At 41.8% G+C, this 23,002-nt stretch overlaps 1 protein-coding gene across 3 annotated transcripts in view; it reads left to right on the top strand.

Annotated features, from left to right (window-relative positions):
* tdrd3 (tudor domain containing 3) overlaps positions 1–23,002 on the top strand; it is a 60,562-nt gene that overhangs the window by 17,095 nt on the left and 20,465 nt on the right. For all 3 annotated transcript variants that reach the window (XM_061886994.1, XM_061886991.1, XM_061886992.1), the window contains exons 3-4: positions 2,636–2,701; positions 6,920–7,077. In XM_061886994.1, the coding sequence (XP_061742978.1) occupies positions 6,953–7,077 (125 nt within the window). In that variant the 5' untranslated portion in view covers positions 2,636–2,701; positions 6,920–6,952. The remainder of the gene's footprint in view (positions 1–2,635; positions 2,702–6,919; positions 7,078–23,002) is intronic.

The raw sequence follows: 23,002 nt of genomic DNA on the forward strand, positions 1-23,002 counted from the left end.
TTGCATTTGTCTATTTAATGCATCTTTATTTGATATGACTATAAACAAAATACGGGATAAATGTCCAACTTGCTAAAACACCAAAATTGTGTGGGGGTTGAATAATTTTGATCACAACTATAAACAATAACAGTTAAAAAAAAACTGGAGACTTCCCACGTGACAGATTTTGGGCCGCAGTTAGGGGACCAAATTTCAAAACTTTACCGCTTCCGGCTTTTTTTCCCCCTACACAAATCAGGGAGTAGATCCAGCAGAAAATAGGCATAAGAAACAAAGAGAGGGAGCTAGGAGCGGCAAAACATCTTCTAGGGGATTTCTGTAACAGCAGAGGTGGGAGACATGCATAGCTTTTTAAACAGTTTTGCGTCTTTTTGGCCCTCCGAGGTGTCTAGCGCGAGTCCCTGGGGAATTGGAGCCTTCTTGTGGGCTTCTCCAGCGGCGGGACACCCACCCTGCAACCATTCCATGGCTTTACAGCCAGCAGCTACATGTTGAAATGGTCAAAATTCCCGATACTGTTCAAAATACCTTGGGCTAGGGTCACAGTGTAAGTCACAGCTGCAGCCAAAAACATTTATTAAAAATAAAAAATATAAAATAATATTAATATATATATATTTTTAAAAAGGGCATTACAAAACAGAATGTAGATCCAGGTGAGGCCTACTGTGGACTTCCGCGACAATTGCACCCCAAAAGAAATGCATTATTTCCAAGTGTGCCAGGCCTAGATTAATGAAGAAAAAAACTCAGACTTTTGCCCAAGTGTTTTTTAATGACAGCAATGTACAGGTGCTGTTCATATTATTAGAATATCATAAAAAAGTTGATTTATTTCAGTAATTATATTCAGAACGTGAAACTTACATATTATATCAATTCATTACACACATAGTGATATATTTGAAATGTTTATTTCTTTAAATCCATCCATTTTCTACCGCTTATTCCCTTTCGGGGTCGCGGGGGGCGCTGCCGCCTATCTCAGCTACAATCGGGCGGTAGAAAATGGATGGATGGATGGATGGATATTTCTTTAAATTTTAATGATTATTACTGACAATTACTGAAAATCCCAAATTCAGTATCTCAGAAAATTAGAATATTAGTTATGACTAGTACCGAAAAATATTTTTTAGAAATGTGGGCCAACTGAAAAGGAAAGTTCCTGCATGTATGGCAATCAACACTTAGTTGCAGCTCCTTTTGCCTGAATTGCTGCAGCAATACGGCGTGGCATGGAGTCGACCAGTCTGTTGCACTCCTCAGGTGGGGTTAAGGTCAGGTGAGTTTGCAGGCCAATCAAGAACAGGGATACCATGTCCTTAAACCAGGTACTGGTAGATTTGGCACTGTGTGCAGGTGCCAAGTCATGTTGGAAAATGAAATCTTCACCTCCATAAAATTGGTCCGCAGCAGGCAGCATAAAGTGTTCTAAAACTTCCTGGTAGACTGCTGCATTGACCCTAGACCTCAGGAAACACAGTGGACCAACACCAGCAGATGACATGGCACCCCAGACCATTACGGATTGTGGAAATTTGACACTGGACTTCAGGCAACGTGGATTCTGTGCCTCTCCTGTCTTCCTCCAGACTCTGAGACCTTGATTTCCAACGGAGATACAAAATTTACTTTCATCTGAAAACATAACTTTGGACCACTCAGCAGCAGTCCAGTCTTTTTGTCTTGAGCCCAGGCGAGACGCTTTTGACGTTGTCTCTTATTCAAGAGTGGCTTTACACAAGGAATGCGACAGCTGAAGCCCATATCTTGCATACGTCGGTGCGTGGTGGTTCTTGAAGCACTGACTCCAGCTGCAGTCCACTCTTTGTGGATCTCCCCCACATTTTTTAATCGGTTTTGTTTGACAATCCTCTCCAGGGCGCGGTTATCCCTCTTGCTTGTACACTTTTTTCTACCACATCTTTGTCTTCCCTTCACCTTTCTATTAATGTTCTTGGACACAGAGCTCTGGGAACATCCAACCTTAACCTTGACCTTTTGTGTCTTGCCCTCCTTCTTTAATGTATCAATGGTCATCTTTTGGACAGTTGTCAAGTCAGCAGTCTTCCCCATGATTGTGTGTCATACAGAATCAAAACGAGAGACCATTTAAAGGCTTTTCCAGGTGTTTTGAGTTAGTTAACTAATTAGAGTGTGGCACCAGGTGTCTTCAATATCTGACCTTTTCACCATATTCTAATTTTCTGAGATGTTGAATTTAGGGTTTTTATTAGTTGTCAGCTATAATCATCTCCTTTTTGGCAAAAAATCACTTGAAATGTATCAGTCTGTTTGGAATGAATGTATACATTCTACAAGTTTGACTTTCTAAATGGAATTAATGAAATAAATCAACTTTTTCATGATATTCTAATAATATGACCAGCACCTGTACTTTGGAGGCGGAGGTGCGTCCTCCTGTGGTCTCCCGCCGCAATTGCACCCCAAAAGAAATGCATTATTTCCAAGTGTGCCTTATTGAGAGGACCCCCAGAGCGAGTCCCCGGGGAATTGCAGCCCTCTTGTGGGATTCTGCAGCGGCGGCACACCCTCCTAATTTTAACTGTTGCTGGTGTCATTTTTCTGTTATTTTCAGTAATGCAACCTTTTTTTTTTTTTTTTCCAGAGCGACCTCAGACCAATCGGAGGGAAAATCCTTCCACCCGATATCAATAGTGGACGGGCTGAGAATGTAAGTTGCACGGCATTTCAATGCTATACCTAATATGATGACAGATTACAGGCGCGAGAATTCCAGTCACGTTAAAGGGGAACTAATGATTTTAATCTACATTTAGCACGCTTCCCTCCGGTCTAATATGTGTTTCTTAACCCACTGTTGGGTCACGAGCACACCCTAGAGCAGTTTTCTCAACCTTTTTTTTAGCGATGTACACCCATTTTTTTAATTCAAGTACCCCCTAATCAGAGTAAAGCATTTTTGGTTGAAAAAAAGAGATAAGAAAGTAAAACGCAGCACTATGTCATCAGTTTCTGATTTATTAAATTGTATAACAGTGCAAAATATTGCTAATTTGTAGTGGTCTTTCTTGAACTATTTGGAAAAAAAGATATAAAAATAACTAAAAACTTGTTGAAAAATAAACAAGTGATTCAATTATAAATAAAGATTTCTACACATAGAAGTAATCATCAACTTAAAGTGCCCTCTTTGGGGATTGTAATTGAGATCCATCTGGATTCATCAACTTAATTCTAAACATTTCTTCGCAAAAAAAGAAATCTTTGACATCAATATTTATGGAACATGTCCACAAAAATGAATATTGCATTGTAGCATTTCTTTTCACAGTTTATGAACTTACATTCATATTTTGTTTAAGTATTATTCAATAAATATATTTATAAAGGATTTTTGAATCGTTGCTATTTTTCACTAAATATATTTATAAAGAATTTTTGAATTGTTGCTATTTTTTAGAATAATTTAAAAAAATCTCACGTACCCCTTGGCATACCTTCAAGTACCCCCAGGGGTACGTGTACCCCCATTTGAGAACCACTGCCCTAGAGCAGTGGTTCTCAACCTTTTTTCAGTGATGTACACCCATTTTTTAAATGCAAGTACCCCCTAATCAGAGCAGTGAAGTGAATTATATTTATATAGCGCTTTTCTCAAGTGACTCAAAGCGCTTTACATAGTGACACCCAATATCTAAGTTACATTTAAACCAGTGTGGGTGGCACTGGGAGCAGGTGGGTAAAGTGTCTTGCCCAAGGACACAACGGCAGTAACTAGGATGGCACAAGCGGGAATCGAACCTGCAACCCTCAAGTTGCTGGCACGGCCACTCTACCAACCGAGCTATGCCGCCCCAAAGCATTTTTGGTTGGAAAAAAAGAGATAAGGAAGTAAAATACAGCACTATGTCATCAGTTTCTGATTTATTAAATTGTATAACAGTGCAAAATATTGCTCATCTGTAGTGGTCTCTCATGAACTATTTGGAAAGAAAGATATAAAAAATAACAAAAAAGTTGTTGAAAAATAAACAAGTGATTCAAATATAAATAAAGATTTCTACACATAGAAGTAATCATCAACTTAAAGTGTCCTCTTTCGGGATTGTAATAGAGATCCATCTGGATTCATCAACTTAATTCTAAACATTTCTTCGCAAAAAAAGAAATCTTTGACATCAATATTTATGGAACATGTCCATAAAAAATCTAGCTATCAACACTGAATATTGCATTGTTGCATTTCTTTTCACAGTTTATGAACCTACATTAATATTTTGTTGAAGTATTATTCAATAAATATATTTATAAAGGATTTTTTAATTGTTGCTATTTTTAGAATATTTTAAAAAAAATCTCACGTACCCCTTGGCATACCTTCAAGTACCCCCAGGAGTACGCATACCCCTATTTGAGAACCACTGCCCGACAGCAGGCCTGGGCAATTATTTAACTAAATTATTTTACTGCACACCTGTTGGATGTGCCAAATAAGTGATTGATGAGCATTCCTCAACTTTATCAGTATTTATTGCCACCTTTCCCAACTTCTTTGTCACGTGTTGCTGGCATCAAATTCTAAAGTTAATGATTATTTGCAAAAAAAAAAAATGTTGATCAGTTTGAACATCAAATATGTTGTCTTTGTAGCTAATTCAACTGAATATGGGTTGAAAAGGATTTGCAAATCATTGTATTTCGTTTCTATTTACATCTAGCACAATTTCCCAACTTATATGGAAATTAAGTTTGTATGTGTTTAATGAATCGAGGGAAAGTTCCCCTCCACTATGTGATATAAATGTTGCACTACATGTTATACCTTACTGTTGTTGAAAGATAAACGAATGTTTATAGTTGTGAAATTGTGTTAGAGGTAAATATTTCCTCAAACACAATTTCCCAACTCAAATGGAAACGGGGTTTGTAAATCGGAGCCAAATTAAGTTGTTTCTTGTGTTTACTTATTTTGCACCATATACTTAATTTTGCACACTATTTTGTATGCATAAACAGAGAAAAAGGAAATAATTTGAACAATGATTTGATATCGTTTCACCACCATCCTGTATTTTTGCCAGATTATAATTGTGAACAAAAATGTAAAAATTTAATTGTCTTGAAATATTTACATATCAGTATCAGTATGACCAATACTGATACTGATATGTAAATGTGTATCGCCCAAAACTAATGTGACTAATCAAACACTAGAAGTATAAGTGGAGATAGAACTATGTTGCAGCAGAAAGTAACCAAATATTAACAGTAAAATATTTAGATTAATAATAGTTTAAAAAAGTTAATGCAACTGGAAATGAGAAAATATGTCACCACATTTTGAAATGATTATGATTCAAATATGTAAGAAGAAAAAAAAGAAAGTCCAGTGCTCATTTGTTTTTGTTTTTATTCTCCAGTGTTTTCATTTTGTTATAATAGCTGTTAAGGCATGGATGTCAAACTCTGGCCCGCGGGCCAAATTTGGCCCACCTGGTAATTTCATTTGGCCCTTGAGGTAATATCAAATTAAGATTAGAGCTGGCCCGCTGATATTATACAGCGGCGATGCCTCTGTAACACTGCATTCACCGCTGATACTCTTACTTGCCAACCCTCACGATTTTCCCGGGAGACTCCCAAAGTTCAGTGCCCCACCCGAAAATCTCCCGGGGCAACCATTCTCCCGAATTTCTCCAGATTTCCACCCGGACAACAATATTGGGGGCGTGCCTTGAAGGCACTGCCTTTAGCGTCCTCTACAGCCTGTCGTCACGTCCGCTTTCCCGCCATACAAACAACGGCCCACTCACATGATATATGCGGCTTCAACACACACAAGTGAATGCAAGGCATACTTGATCAACAGCCATAAGGGTCACACTGAGGGTGGCCATATAAACAACTTTAACACTTTTACAAATATGTGCCACACTGTGAACCCACACCAAACAAGAATGACAAACACATTTCGGGAGAACATCCGCACCGTAGCACAACATAAACTCAACAGAAGAAATACCCAGAATCCCTTGCAGCACTAACTCTTCCGGGACGCTACAATATACACCCCCGCTACCACCAATTTTTATTTACATTTCATTTGATATGCCATTGATATCTTTTAATCATTATTATCATAATTTGAAACTCGATTTTGCATGTGACTATAAAGTTATATAAGCCTTGCTTGTTCAATATTCAATGCAAAACTTCTTCGGGTCCCTATTAAAAGGTTAATTTGTTCAAACTTGGCCCGCGGCTTTGTTCAGTTTTAAATTTTGGCCCACTCTGTATTTGAGTTTGACACCCCTGTGTTAAGGCGATAGCACTGTATTGGATCAGGCTTGCTCTTGTTTTTTTGCATATTTTAAATAAAAATATATCAATCAATCAAAAAAAAAATGCTATGTTAATGCCAAAATGCATTTTGTGCTGCAATATTTATAGCTATATAGATTTTAGGCCATACCGTCCATCCCTGGCATCCAAGGGAAAAAAGGAAAGTCATCAAAGGCCCTCTTTTAAAATGCACTGCTTTGCACAGCCATGAGGTGTAGACAAATGCAGCTGTCATACATGTCACTAGATGGCGCTAAAGCACTTTCAAACCAAACACCCCAGTCTTTTTTTGAAGAACAACAGAATGCAAATATAGCTTGAAAATGTTTCTAGTTTCCCCTCCACTTTTCTCTCCTATCATTTAGTTTAGCATGAATTCATTTGCATGAATTGCTTTATGCAGTGTTTGTTTGATAAAAGTTTGTTTATTTTGTATCTAGAGAGCGAATTGACTGGAATGTTAAATAAAATCTCATTTTCTTACGAATGTAGGGGTGGGGAAAGTACCACACGTGGTGTTTAAACTCTATTTGTGTTAAAGCCGCTGCAATTGTTTTGTCTCTCCCATGCCCGTGGACGCGGCCAGCTGGAGGGTCCGTGTGTTCTCCAGCTGCAGAAGATGAGGAACATCTCAGCGCCAAAAGACAGCGAGTCCCAGGGAGGACTACGAATGCTGCGCCTGCAAATGACAGATGGCCACACCACCTGTGTCGGTTTGGAGTTTAAGCAGCTGACAAAAATCAGGTGCTTGAGTCCGCAGCTTGTTGCATTTTGCACGATATAGTTTTCCAGGGAGACATTTGTCGTCTTATAAAAGACATATTTTATATGTCCGCCACACAAGCCGCATGCCAATGAGTTAGTTCATTGTGCATTCTGTCCACCGTCCTTCACCTCCTTGTCAACACTTTTACCCCACCACATGCTTCACTTTTCTCTTTATCTGCAATTTCCACACGGTGGCTGCTGATCTAACAATTCCCTGCCTTAATTATATCTCTGGCCAGGCAACTGTGGCCTTGGTGACTGCTGTCATGGTGACTAGCCAGTTGGTTTACAGGTGGAGTGGGGCTTGACTTCCCAACAGAACAAATAATTAGTTCCGTCTTCAATATTGATGTCTTATTAAGTATCGGGTTGATGGTTTTAAAGCAGGTGTGTCCAAACCCGCAGCTCATTTTTTTTTAAAGGGGAACAATATCACCAGACCTATGTGAGCGTCAATATGTACCTTGATGTTGCAGAAAAAAGACCATATGTTTTTTTAAAGGGGAACATTATCACCAAACCTATGCAAGCGTCAATATATACCTTGATGTTGCAGAAAAAACACCATGTATTTTATTAACCGATTTCCGACCTTTAAATGGGTGAATTTTGGCAAAATAAACGCCTTTCTGTTTATCGGTCTTTTAGCGATGACGTCAGAACGTGCCGTCACCGAGGTAACACACCCGCCATATTCATTTTCACATTACAAACACCGAGTCTCAGCTCTGTTATTTTCAGTTTTTTCGACTATTTTTTGGAACCTTGGAGACATCATGCCTCGTGGGTGTGTTGTCGGAGGTTGTAACAACACTAACAGGGAGGGATTCAAGTTGCACCACTGGCAAGAAATTTTCCGCCAGACCCCAATTGAATGTACCAAAGTGTCTTCACATTTTACCGGCGATGCTAAGACAGACATGGCACAGAGATGTATGGATAACCTGCAGATGCATTTGTAACGATTAAGTCAACGAAATCACAAAAGTGAGTTTTGTTGATGTTGTTGACTTATGTGCTAATCAGACATATTTGGTCACGGCATGACTGCCAGCTAATCGATGCTAACATGCTACGCTAATCGATGCTAACATGCTATTTACGCTAGCTATATGTACATTTGAAACTAGATACCCACATTTAATGCGAAACAAACACTTACCAATCGACGGATTTAAGTTGCTCCAGTGTCACAAGATGCGAAAGTCCTGATTGTTTGGTCCGCACATTTTCCCGGCGATGCTGATAAGGCAGCCATGCTATGGGTCACTTCATTAGGTACACCCACGCTATGGCCGAATAGCGTCAATAGCTATTTACTCAATAGCTTCAATTTCTTCTTCAATTTCGTTTTCGCTATCTGCCTCCATACTCCGACCATCTGTTTCAATACATGCGTAATCTGTTGAATCGCTTAAGCCGCTGAAATCCGAGTCTGAATCCGAGCTAATGTCGCTATATCTTGCTGTGGTAACCGCCATGTTGTTTGTAATGGCAGCACTGTATGACGTCACAGGGAAATGGATAGTGGTTTCGAAGATAGCGAAAATAAGGCACTTTATAGCTTTATTTAGGGATATTCCGGGACCGGTAAAATTTTAAAAAAAACTTCAAAAAATAAAACAAGGCACTGGGAACTGATTTTTATTGTTTTTAACCCTTTTGAAATTGTGATAATGTTCCACTTTAAGCGATTTCAGAACTCTAAAAGGGTGAATTTGGCCAATTAAATGCCTTTCAACTGTTCGCTGTCGGAGCAATGACCTTTCACCCGTGACGTTACAACGGTAAGCAATCCGCCATTTTCTCAAACACATTACACACACCAAGTCAAATCAGCTGTTATTTTCCGTTTTTTCGACTGTTTTCCGTACCTTGGAGACATCATGCCTCGTCAGTGTGTTGTCGGAGGGTGTAACAACACGATCGGGGACAGATTCAAGTTGATTTACGTGGACTGTGCATCGATTAGCACGGCATGCTAATCGATGCTAACATGCTATTTAGGCTAGCTGTATGTACATATTGCATCATTATGCCTCATTTGTAGCTATATTTGCATCCAGCCCACATTGAACACCAAACAAACACATACCAATCGACGGATTCAAGTTGCACCATTGTCAAAAGATGCGAAAGTCCCTCGTTTGTTCTGCACATTTTACCGACGATAGCGATGCTACGACAGAGATGTGTGGATATCCTGCGACACTCAAAGCAAATGCATTTCTAACCATAAAGTCAACGAAATCACAAAGGTGAGTTTTGTTGATGTTATTGACTTATGTGCTAATCAGACATATTTGTTCGCGGCGTGACTGCCAGCTAATCGATGCTAACATGCTATTTAGGCTAGCTGTATGTACATTTGTGAAGTGAAGTGAATTATATTTATATAGCGCTTTTCTCTAGTGACTCAAAGCGCTTTACATAGTGAAACCCAATATCTAAGTTACATTTAAACCAGTGTGGGTGGCACTGGGAGCAGGTGGGTAAAGTGTCTTGCCCAAGGACACAACGGCAGTGACTAGGATGGAGGACGCGGGAATCGAACCTGCAACCCTCAAGTTGCTGGCACGGCCGCCCTACCAACGACGGCGTGGCAAAGTTGGGAGCTTGGCTGTGCCAGCAACCTGAGGGTTCCTGGTTCAATCCCCACCTTCTACCATCGTAGTCACGTCCGTTGTGTCCTTGAGCAAGACACGTCACCCTTGCTCCTGATGGGATCCTGGTTAGCGCCTTGCATGTCAGCTCTCACCATCAGTGTGTGAATGGGTGAATATGGAAATAGTGTCAAAGCGCTTTGAGTTCCTTAAAAAGGTAGAAAAGCGCTATACAAGTATAACCCATTTACCATTTATTTAAGACTCCAATCACTTCACATTAAATGTTTTGGGGGACAATATTGAATATTTTGTGTTTTTGCCATAAAATGGGATTTTAATAAAAAAAAAGGGCATTAAAAAATCTATATTTTGTACGAACAGCGTGTTGGCCCAGCGACATGTTGCATGTAGCTTCTGCTAACACACGTTAGTGAATGCAACGCATACTTGGTCAACAGCCATACAGGTCACACTGAGGGTGGCCGTGTAAACAACTTTAACACTGTTACAAATATGCGCCACACTGTGAACCCACACCAAACAAGAATGACAAACACATTTTGGGAGAACATCCGCATGGTAACGCAACATCAACACAACAGAACAAATACCCAGAACCCCTTGCAGCACTATCTCTTCAAATAACTATTACTGGTTAGCGCCTTGCATGGGAGCTCTCGCCATCAGTTTGTGAATGGGTGAATGTGGTAGTAGTGTCAAAGCGCTTTGAGTTCCTTAAAAAGGTAGAAAAGCGCTATACAAGTATAACCCATTTACCATTTATTCAAGACTACAATCACTTCACATTAAATGTTTTGGGGGAAAATATTGCATATTTTGTGTTTTTGCCATAAAATGGGATTTTAATGAACAAAAAGGGCATTAAAAAATCTATATTTTGTACGAACAGCGTGTTGGCCCAGCGACATGTTGCATGTAGCTTCTGCTAACACACGTTAGTGAATGCAACGCATACTTGGTCAACAGCCATACAGGTCACACTGAGGGTGGCCGTGTAAACAACTTTAACACTGTTACAAATATGCGCCACACTGTGAACTCACACCAAACAAGAATGACAAACACATTTTGGGAGAACATCCGCATGGTAACGCAACATAAACACAACAGAACAAATACCCAGAAGCGCTTGCAGCACTAACTCTTCAAATAACTATAACTGGTTAGCGCCTTGCATGGCAGCTCCCGCCATCAGTGTGTGAATGGGTGAATGTGGAAATAGTGTCAAAGCGCTTTGAGTTCCTTAAAAAGGTAAAAAAGCGCTATACAAGTATAACCCATTTATTTAAGACTCCATTCACTTCACATTAAATGTTTTGGTGGAAAATATCGAATATTTTGTGTTTTTGCCATTAAATGGGATTTTAATGAACAAAAAGGGCATAAAACATTTTTTTTTTAAATAGCTCGACAGATCTGAAGTTGCCTTATTTTTACCATTTTTATGACCAAGACCCTTCTGGGTCCTCAGGACCAAACTTGAATGGAGCCCTACAGGTTAGAAAAAAAATCTATATTTTGTATTGGTTTTGAAAATGAAAACTATCAAAACAACCCACCTCATGCCTCGATTTGTCAGTGCGCAGCCCTCAGTGGACATTGTTTGGACACTTCTGCTTTAGGACATAAATCAGATGCAAACAAACGTGGATTGGATTACGGGGTCGGGAACCTTTTTGGCTGAGAGAGCCAAGAAGCGAAATATTTTAAAATGTATTTCTGTAAGAGCCATATAATATTTTTTTAACACTGAACACCACAAAACACGTGCATTTTTAAGAAAGACCAACATTTCTAGAGTATAATAGGTCTCGTATTCTTCGTAATAACATTGTTATTATGAAGCTAACTATGGAGGGGGCGCGGCCTGCGGGCCTGCAGCGAAGCGGGGTGTTGCCTGGATCGGCCTCAAAATCAGCGACAGGTGCGTAAATGGCCCAGCTGGGCCTTGTTACCTCATCACCTGTCGCTCTGTTTATAAGTAGCAGCCAGGAGGAGAGACGGGGTTGGGGCTGGAGCCAGAGTGCGAGCGAGAACGAAAGAGAAAAAGACAATTGTTGGAAAGCAACTGAGAGACTTATTGAAAAATAAAACAATATTGTAACCCTGAAACAGGCCCTCATGTCGGTGCTTGGTGGTCTGAAGAACCCCCAGGAGGGCAAGCCCTACACTAACCAATAATAAATAAATTACTTCTTACCCTTAATGCAACTTCTTGAACAAGTGCGGTAGAAAAAGGATGGATGGATTCAAATGCATGAGCATGTTTTATATTTTGAACGTTATTTTTAACAAGTGGAATTATTCATTACTTATCGTGTTAAGCAACGTCAACTCAGATTTATCCGAGAGCCAGTTGCAGTCATCAAAAGAGCCGCATCTGGCTCGCGAGCCAAAGGTTCCCTACCCTTGGATTACGGAGTTACACTAACCTTTTGGAAACCCCCAAAGATCAGCACGTATGGAATGGAAATGTCATTATATTAACAGTATTTTTAGAGTAGGCCTGACTTTACGTGCAAACCACACCATGGGTTGTAGTCCAATCCCCAATTGTTGTTTGCATCCAGCATCAGGAGTACAAAATCCCTGTAAGTCCCTCCCCTAATGAGAGCGGCAGAGGCCTCATCGAGCCTGATGAGATAGAAGGGATTTTAATTTATCCCAAGGAGCAGCTGGGGTTATTTATAGTTTCCCCTGCCCTACCATGCGTCCACTGGTCTACAGTAGAAAGTCCTCTGTGGCATTGGATGTTGGACTTTACATCCTCATGGTTGATTTTGTGCGGTGCAAATACGAGAGGTTTCCCCAGGTCACAATTCAGCGTAATTTTAGAAGAGCCCAAAGTATTCCGGCAAGTCCGCCATCTGTCTAGACCAAGGGGTGTCAAACTCATTTTAGATCGGGGGTCATACGGAGAAAAATCTACTCCCAGCTGGGCCAACTGGTAAAGTCACGGCACGATAACTTGAAAATAAAGACAACTTCAGATTGTTTTCTTTGTTTAAAAATAGAACAAGCACGTTCTGAAAATGCACAAATCATAATGTTGTTGTTCTTTTTTTACACTCACATTTTACGGTTAATAGTATTCTATTCTATCTTTATTTGTCGTTATTTATACTTTTGAATAAATTATGTGATAAAGTTCATCAGCCAACTCTTTAGTGTTGATTTTCAATCTATCAAGAAGAAAAAAAAATATATAAAAATCCATCCATTTTTTACCGCTTATTCCCTTTTGGGGTCGCGGGGGGCGCTGGCGCCTATCTCAGCTACACCCTGGACATGTCGCCACCTCATCGCAGGGCCAACACAGATAGACAGACAACATTCACACTCACATTCACACACTAGGGCCAATTTAGTGTTGCCAATCAATCTATCCCCAGGTGCATGTCTTTGGAAGTGGGAGGAAGCCGGAGTACCCGGAGGGAACCCACGCATTCACGGGGAGAACATGCAAACTCCACACAGAAAGATCCCGAGCCTGGATTTGAACCCAGGACTGCAGGACCTTCGTATTGTGAGGCAGACACACTAACCCCTCTGCCACCGTGAAGCCCTATATAAAAATCGAATTACATTTATTATTATTTATGTATTTTGGTCATTTTTCTCGACCGGTGCACTAACGTGGTTTTTTTTTTTTTTTTTTTACATATGTAGCATCATCTAGAGCAGGGGTCTCAAACTCAATTTAGCTGGGGGCCACTGGATGCAGAAACTGGGTGAGGCTGGGCCGCAAGAAAAGATTTAAAAAAAAATCTAACCTGCACTTTTTGATGAATTCACCTTCTTCGAATGGCTTTCCTGCCCTAGCAACATAGTTGCCAACCCTCACGATTTTTTCCGGTAGACCCCCGAATTTCAGTGCAATTTTGTCCCAATTTTCACCCAGCCAACAATATTAAGGGCGTGCCGTGATAGCACTGCCTTTAACGTCCTCTACAACATGTCATCGCGTCCGCCTTTTCATCATACGAACAGCGTGCCGGCCCAGCGACATGTTGCATGTGGCTTCTGCCAACACACGTAAGTGAATGCCACGCATACTTGGTCAACAGCCATACAGGTCACACTGAGGGTGGCCGTGGAAACAACTTTAACACTGTTACAAATATGCGCCATACTGTGAACCCACACCAAACAAGAGTGACAAACACATTTTGGGAGAACATCCGCATGGTAACGCAACCTAACCTAGTGGTTAGAGTATCCACCCTGAGACCGGTAGGTCGTGAGTTCAAATCCCGGCCGAATCAAACCAAAGACTATAAAAATGGGACCCATTACCTCCCTGCTTGGCACTCAGCATCATGGGGTTGGAATTGGGAGTTAAGTCACTGGGTCAAATGCAGAGAATAATTTCGCCACATCTCGTATGTGTGTGACAATCATTGGTACTTTAACTTTAACATAAACACAACAGAACAAATACCCAGAACCCCTTTTAGCTACAATATACACCACCGCAACGATGCATGGAGAGGGTCTAATGTGTGGGGGGCGGGGTTTGGTGGTAGCGAGGGTCTATATTGTAGCCCAGAAGAGTTGGTGCTGCAAGGTGTTCTGGGTATTTGTCTGTTGTGTTTATGTTGTGTTACGGTGCTGATGTTCCCCCGAAATGTGTTTGTCATTCTTGTTTGGTGTGGGTTCACAGTGTGGCGCATATTTCTAACAGTGTTAAAGTTGTTTGTACGGACACCCTCAGTGTGACCTGTGTGGCTGTTGACCAAGTATGCCTTGAATTCACTTGCGTGTGTGTTTAAAAGCCAGATTCAACATATGATTGGGCTGGCACGCTGTTTGTACATGTTGTAGAGGGCACTAAAGGCAGTGCCATTACGGGCCCCCCCTGAATGTGTTTGTCATTCTTGTTTGGTGTGGGTTCACAGTGTGGCGCATATTTCTAACAGTGTTAAAGTTGTTTGTACGGCCACCCTCAGTGTGACCTATGTGGCTGTTGACCAAGTATGCGTTGCATTCACTTGCGTGTGTGTTTAAAAGCCAGATTCAACATATGATTGGGCCGGCACGCTGTTTGCACATGTTGTAGAGGGCACTAAAGGCAGTGCCATTACGGCACCCCCCTGAATGTGTTTGTCATTCTTGTTTGGTGTGGGTTCACAGTGTAGCGCATATTTCTAACAGTGTTAAAGTTGTTTGTAAGGACACCCTCAGTGTGACCTGTGTGGCTGTTGACCAAGTATGCATTGCATTCACTGGCGTGTGTTTAAAAGCCAGATTCAACATATGATTGGGCCGGCACGCTGTTTGTACATGTTGTAGAGGCCACTAAAGGCAGTGCCATTACGGGGCCCCCCTGAATGTGTTTGTCATTCTTGTTTGGTGTGGGTTCACAGTGTAGCGCATATTTCTAACAGTGTTAAAGTTGTTTGTACGGACACCCCTCAGTGTGACCTGTGTGGCTGTTGATCAAGTATGCATTGCATTCACTTGCGTGTGTGTTTAAAAGCCAGATTTAACATATGATTGGGCTGGCACGCTGTTTGTACATGTTGTAGAGGGCACTAAAGGCATTGCCATTACGGGCCCCCCCTGAATGTGTTTGTCATTCTTGTTTGGTGTGGGTTCACAGTGTAGCGCATATTTCTAACAGTGTTAAAGTTGTTTGTACGGACACCCTCAGTGTGACCTGTGTGGCTGTTGACCAAGTATAGGTTGCATTCACTGGCGTGTGTGTTTAAAAGCCAGATTAAACATATGATTGGGCCGGCACGCTGTTTGTACATGTTGTAGAGGGCACTGAATGCAGTGCCATTACGGCACCCCCCTGAACGTTGTTGTTTGCGTGGAAATCGACAGAAATTCGAGAGAATGGTTTCCCTGAAATTCGGGATTCTCCTGGAAAAATCGGGAGGGTTGGCAAGTATGACGCTGTCAAGCGCTTTTCATAAAAAACCTGCGGGCCGCACTAACATTACATTTTCATATCAAGGTGAGTCTGAGCCCTGGTCTAGACCAGTGGTTCTCAAATTGGGGTACTTGAAGGTATGCCAAGAGGGTAGGTGATATTTTTTATAAATATTCTAAAAATGGCAACAATTCAAAAATCCTTTATAAATATATTTATTGAATAATACTTCAACAAAATATGAATTAAAATTCATGAACTGTGAAAAGAAATGCAACAATGCAATATTCATTTTTGTGGACATGTTCCATAAATATTGATGTTAAAGATTTCTTTTTTTTTGAAGAATGTTTAGAATTAAGTTGATGAATCCAGATGGATCTCTATTACAATCCCCAAAGAGGGCACTTTAAGTTGATGATTACTTCTATGTATAGACATCTTTGTTTATAATTGAATCCCTTGTTTATTTTTCAACAGGTTTTAAGTGTTTTTTATATCTTTTTTTCCAAATAGTTCAAGAAAGACCACTACAAATGAGCAATATTTTACATTGTTATACAATTTAATAAATCAGAAACTGATGACATAGTGCTGTATTTTACTTCATCTCTTTTTTTTCAACCAAAAATGCTTTGCTCTAAATAGGGGGTACTTGAATTAAATACATTTTTACAGGGGGTACATCACTGGAAAAAGGTTGAAAACCACTGGTCTAGACGTCTATTCAACTAAAATGTTCTAAGGGCTGGACTTCTGCGTATCCCTCGTCTATACAACCAGGAGCGCTCTCGTGTTTTAGGAATTTGCTGCAAAAAGGCTGAAGTTGTGACCTGAATTCGAGGCGCCGGTTAAATAGTCCAGGTCCAGGACCATCAAAGCCCTGCTTTCAAACTTTATCAGTAGTAGATAAGTTGTGCTTTGGATCATAGTCCCGCTGAAACTTGAGCCGGGTCTGAGGTCAAGTTTTCATCCAGGATGTCTGTATACATTCTTGCATTTAACCTTTCAGTCTCCCAAGTCCCTGCTTCTGAAAAATATTCCACAGTTTGATTTTGCAACCAACATTTGTCCAGGTTATAAATCCTAGTAACTCACTTCTAGCTGATTTGGAGAAAACAAAGGAAAACCAATCTATCTTGATGCTGTCTTACAAAGATCTACAAAGTCATCAAACGTATAGATGTTTTCTTGAGCTTTCATTTTCTCACCGATTGAGCCATGGATTGAGTCTGTTCTCATGAACGTGTGCCCTTTCTCCAGATATTTGATCACAATCTCGGGTGGGCCCCATTCTGCGTTTGCACATCGGGCAAGAGCCGTGTACAGCGTCCAGTTTTTATTTTGACCTCCACAGTTATCTGCCCAAAACGAGTATGCAAGGGGAAGAATCAAGAAAAATACATTTAATGAAGGTGCTTGCAACGTCCTGGGCCAATCTTCCAAATATCCCCTTCGTGCCATAATATCACATAATCAGCTTGACCGTCGGCCCCCATTCGTGCAAATGTCTCATTAAAGACAATAAGGCGACTGACAAAGAAGCTCCGATTGGTCCCTTGAGATACTAGGTTTTTCTGTTGTATCTATGCAGTTATGTGGTAGTTGCCGGGTCCTGCCATGCGGGTAACAGCTTACTTACGGAAAAAATGACAATATCGCATACACTAATGTAAAGCATATCACCTAGGAACTCCAAAATTGTTATCAGCTCAGTTTTGACCAACATTGAGTTACTGGGTTTTGCCTTTGGACGGGAGAAATGGTGTCTGATGTCTGGCACTCACACCAAAGACTTCATTCAGCCTTTGTCTCATCAGACCACAGAATTTTGTTTGTCATGGTCTCGAGAGGCTTTCAGGTGCCGTTTGGACATTTCCAGGCAGACTGCTAGGTGTATTTTCCTCTCGACTTGATTGCTAGCTTGCTGCCGAGATGGATGTTCTGGATCAGGGGTCGGGAACCTTTTCTGCTGAGAGAACCAAGAAGCCAAATATTTTAAAATGTGTTTCCGTAAGAGCCGTAAAATATTTTTTTAACCCTGTAGTGTGTATTTTTAAGTAAGACTAACATTTTTAAAGTATAATAGGTTTCTTATTCTTTGTAATAACATTGTTATTCTGAAGCTAACAGTGGAGGGGGCGTGGCCTGCAGGCCTGCAGCGAAGCGGGTGTTGCTAGGACCGGCCTTGAAATCAGCGACAGGTGCGTAGAGGCCCACCTGGGCCTTATTACCTAATCACCTGTCGCTATGTTATAAGCAGCAGCCAGGAGGAGAGACGGGGTTGGTGCTGGAGCCAGAGCGCGAGCCAGAACGAAAGAGAAAAAGACAATTGCTGGAAAGCAACTGAGAGACTGATTGAAAAATTAAAGAATATTGTAACCCTGAAACAGGGTCTCATGTCGGTTCTTGGTGGTCTGAAGAACCCCCAGGAGGGCAAGCTCCACACTAACCAATAATAAATAAATAACTTCTTACCATCAACGTAACTTCTTGAACAGGTGCGGTAGAAAACAGATGGATGGATTAAAAATGCACAATGTTTTACATTTCGAACATCATTTTTAACACTGATTACAAGTGGAATTATTCATTATTTATCGTGTTAAGCAGAGTCAGCTCAAATTTACCTGAGAGCCGGATGCAGTTATCAAAAGAGCCACATCTGGCTCCCGAGCCCTGTTCTGGATGGTTCTCTTCTGTTAACGGAGGAATGTCGGAGTAACAATCAGGTTCTTGGTCACGCCCCCCCAACTATGGCCCTTTTCCCTATCCCTCAGTTATGACGGCTAATCCAGTCCTGGGAAGCTTCCGGGTGGTTTCGAACATAGATAGATAGATAGTACTTTATTGATTCCTTCAGGAAAGTTCCCTCGGGAAAATTAAAAAGTTCCCTCCTTCCACTTACGGATGATACAGGCCACTGTTTCCATTTGGACCTAAAATTCTTCTGTACCAATCACCCAGAAATCATTTTTTTCTCTTAGGTGTACAGACGTCTCCTTTGACTTCATGCTTGGTTTGTGCTCTGACATGCTTTGTCAACTGTGGTAGCACCATAGAGACAGGTGCATGTATTTCTAAATCATGTCGAGTCAGTGGAATGAACAACGAGTTGACTCAATTTAAGCTGTAGAAAAAAATTCTACAGTCCCATGAGTGGAGCCAGAATCCGTCTGAGCTCAGTTTTCAAGCTTAATGAGAAAATGTGCGAATGCTTACCAGTGTTTGCCACTTAGTGGCAATCAACGTGTGGCGGGTTAGCCAGAGTGGCCTCGAAATGAGATTACCATATGATTTGCATAATTGGCGAGACAAGACGACTTAAAATTGTTATTTTTAAACGGCTGAGAAAATGTTTTTCATGTACTCAAAGACAAATCGGAGCTATTAGTATTAGTAACATATCGTTTTGCTCCTCTTTTCATTTGTTGCTGCTTATTTTATTACTGCAATGTAACGGAGACTGCACTTTGTACACCCTTTGTTTGTTTACATATATTATCCTGACCTCCCTGAACGCTGCAATTTAGTTTGGCTGATATGTAAACGGTCTTTAAATTAAGGATTAAAAAATGTGTAACGTGAGGTTGTTTATTGATTGTTTCTACAATGAAGTTACTGTAAAACTAAGCATCAATCAATCAATATTTATTTATATAGCCCTAAATCACAAGTGTCTCACAGGGCTGCACAAGCCACAACGACATCCGCGGTACAGATCCCACATAAGGGCAAGGAAAAACTCACCCCAGTGGGACGTCGGTGACAATGACCATGAGAAACCTTGGAGAGGACCGCATATGTGGGCAACCCTCCGCCTCTAGGGGAGACCGAAAACAATGGATGTCGAGCGGGTCGAACATGATATTGTGAAAATCCAGTGCAGGGGTCGGGAACCTTTTTGGATGAGATAGCCATGAAAGCCAAATATTTCAAAATGTATTTCCTTGAGAGCCATATCGTATTTTTGAACACTGAATACAACTAAATGCCTGCATTTTTAAGTAAGACCAACATTTCTAGAGTATAATAAGTCTCGGCGTGGCGCAGTGGGAGAGTGGCCGTGCGCAACTCGAGGGGCCCTGGTTCTAATCCCACCTAGTACCAACCTCGTCACGTCCGTTGTGTCCTGAGCAAGACACTTCACCCTTGCTCCTGATGGGTGCTGGGTGGCGCCTTGCATGGCAGCTCCCTCCATCAGTGTGTGAATGTGTGTGTGAATGGGTAAATGTGGAAGTAGTGTCAAAGCGCTTTGAGTACCTTGAAGGTAGAAAAGCGCTATACAAGTACAACCCATTTATTTATTCATTTATTTATTCTTTTTAATAACATTGTTATTCTGAAGCTAACCAATAATAAATCAAATGTCATGTCTGTTGATCATGTTTTTGTTTGGCCATGTGCTGTTTGTCTTTTGGACTCTTTAAGTTCCTGTTTTTTTCCACTCCCTTGTCTGGTTTCCTTGGTTACTCATTTTGTCCACCTGTCTCTGGTGGACAAAATGCCCGCTCACCTGCTTCCCGAGCCCTAATCAGAGGCAGTATTTAAGCTTGTCTTTGCCAGTCAGTCGCCCTGTGCTGACTTGTTTCATGCCTTGCCATAGTTTTGTGCTTCATGCCATGCCAAGTAAGTTTTGTTTGATTTATGTTCTTAGTCTGTTTATGCGTTAGCTTTTTTCCTTAGCCCTAGTTGTGCCTCCACTGTGAGCGATTTTTGTTTGTATATATTTTTAGTTAAAATGAAATCATGTTTTTACCTAAATGCCATGTCCCGAGTAGTCCGTCTGCCTTCCTGGGAGAACGACCCCGCAGCAAGCTGCAACCCCCCACCCCCATCGTGACATAAAATACTTCTTACCATTAATGCGACTTCTTGAACAGGTGCGGTAGAAAAACGGATGGATGGATTTAAATGCATGAGAATGTTTTATATTTTTTACGTTATTTTTAACACTGTGATTACCAGCAAAATTATTCATAATTATCGCGTTAAGCAATGTCAGCTGGGATTTATCTGAGAGCCAGATGCAGTCATCAAAAGAGCCACATCTGGCTCTAGAGCCATAGGTTCCCTACCCCTGGTCCAGTGCATAGTGGATCCCACAAAATAATGAGACTACAGTCCATAGTGGATCTAACATAATAGTGAGAGTCCAGTCCATAGTTGATCCAACATAACAGTGAGAGTCCAGTCCATAGTGGATCCAATATAGTAGTGAGAGTTCCGTCCATAGTGGGGCCAGCAGGAAACCATCCCAAGCGGAGACGGGTCACCAGCGCAGAAATGTCCCCAACCGATGCACAGGCAAGCGCTCCATCCCGGGTCCCGACTCTGGACAGCCAGCACTTCATCCATGGCCACCGAAACTGAAATTTTAGTTTTTGGTCCAGCCCTCACTGACTTGGGACCATTGCAAAATGATGTGCGTCCGAAGGTCACCAGCTTTGGCGTCACTATAGACAGCGATTTTAAACTTGACAAACAGGTCAATAGCGTTTCAAAATTGTGTTTTTATCATCTTCGTCTTTTAGCAAAGGTAAAACCGTTTTTATCTTTTAACCTTTTTGAACAAGTCGTGCAGGCTTTTAGTTCAAGTAGCCTGGACTACTGCAATGCACTTTATGCTGGCATTAGCCAAAAAGCTCTCTCCCGTTTGCAGTTAGTCCAGAACGCGGAAGCACGACTTTTCACAGGGGTCAGGAAACGCCAGCATATAAACCCCAATTCTTGAGAGTCTGCACTGGCTCCCTGTTCATTTTAAAATTGATTGGAGTTCAAGTACCTAGGAGTCTTGTTCACGAGTGAGGGAAGAGTGGATCGTGAGATCGGTGCGGCGTCTTCAGTAATGCGGACACTGTATCGGTCCGTTGTGGTGAAGAAGGAGCTGAGCCGGAAGGCAAAGCTCTCAATTTACCGGTCGATCTACGTTCCCAGCCTCACCTATGTTTCATGAGCTTTGGGTTACGACCGAAAGGACAAGATCATGGGTACAAGCGGCCGAAATTAGCTTCCTCCGCCCTTTGGCAGGGCTCTCCCTTAGAGATAGGGTGAGAAGCTCGGCCATACGGGAGGAGCTCAAGAGGAGCCAGATGAGGTGGTTTGGGCTACCCGAACGCCTCCCTAAGGAAGTGTTTAGGGCACGTCCAATCGATAGGAGGCCACAGGGAAGACCCAGGACACATTGGGAAGAGCTGGACGAAGTGGCTGGGGAGAGGAAGGTTTGGGCTTCCCTGCTTCGGCTGTTGCCCCCGCGACCCGACCTCGGTTAAGCGGAAGAAGATGGATGGATGGATGGGTATTGCTGTTTGTTTTTAAAGCTTTACATGGACTGGCACCTCATTATATCTCGTACCTCATCCAAATTTACAGTCCTGCGCGCCCTCTGAGGTCCGAGAGCCAGCTCCAGCTCGTGGTGCCCAAGACCAGACTTAAAACCAGGGGAGACAGGGCCTTCTCTGTGGTCGGCCCTAAACTCTGGAACACTCTGCCCCCTCCATGTTAGAACTGCTCCCACACTGGAGTGTTTTAAGTCTCGTCTTAAGACCCACTTTTATTCTCTGGCTTTTAACACTACGTGAGTTGTGTGGTCCTCTGTATTTTCTGTGTTTTTAGTTTTTTTAATTTTGATTTCTATTTATTGTTTTAATTGGTTTAACCCTTAATAATTGTTTTTATTCATATTTATTTTTATATTGGTTTTATTTTTTATTCAGTCATTGGTGTATCTTAGGATAATATTTAAATAAATAAATAAATGGGTTGTACTTGTATAGCGCTTTTCTACCTTCAAGGTACTCAAAGGGCTTTGGCACTACTTCCACATTTACCCATTCACACACACATTCACACACTGATGGAGGGAGCTGCCATGCAAGGCGCCAACCAGCACCCATCAGGAGCAAGGGTGAAGTGTCTTGCTCAGGACACAACGGACGTGACGAGGTTGGTTCTAGGTGGGATTTGACCCTCGGGTTGCGCACGGCCACTCTCCCACTGCGCCACGCCGTCCCTTTGAAGATTGTTTTTAATATTGTTGTGCAGCACTTTGGAAACATTTATGTTGTTTAAATAAAGTGGAGGGCTTCACGGTGGCAGAGGGGTTAGTGCGTCTGCCTCACAATACGAAGGTCCTGCAGTCCTGGGTTCAAATCCAGGCTCGGGATCTTTCTGTGTGGAGTTTGCGTGTCCTCCCCGTGAATGCGTGGGTTCCCTCCGGGTACTCCGGCTTCCTCCCACTTCCAAAAACATGCACCTGGGGATAGGTTGATTGGCAACACTAAAATTGGCCCTAGTGTGTGAATGTGAGTGTGAATGTTGTCTGTCTATCTGTGTTGGCCCTGCGATGAGGTGGCGACTTGTCCAGGGTGTACCCCGCCTCCCGCCCGATTGTAGC

Source organism: Nerophis ophidion, linkage group LG25 (assembly GCF_033978795.1).
Source record: "Nerophis ophidion isolate RoL-2023_Sa linkage group LG25, RoL_Noph_v1.0, whole genome shotgun sequence".
In the NCBI taxonomy this organism is placed as follows: Eukaryota; Metazoa; Chordata; class Actinopteri; order Syngnathiformes; family Syngnathidae; genus Nerophis; species Nerophis ophidion.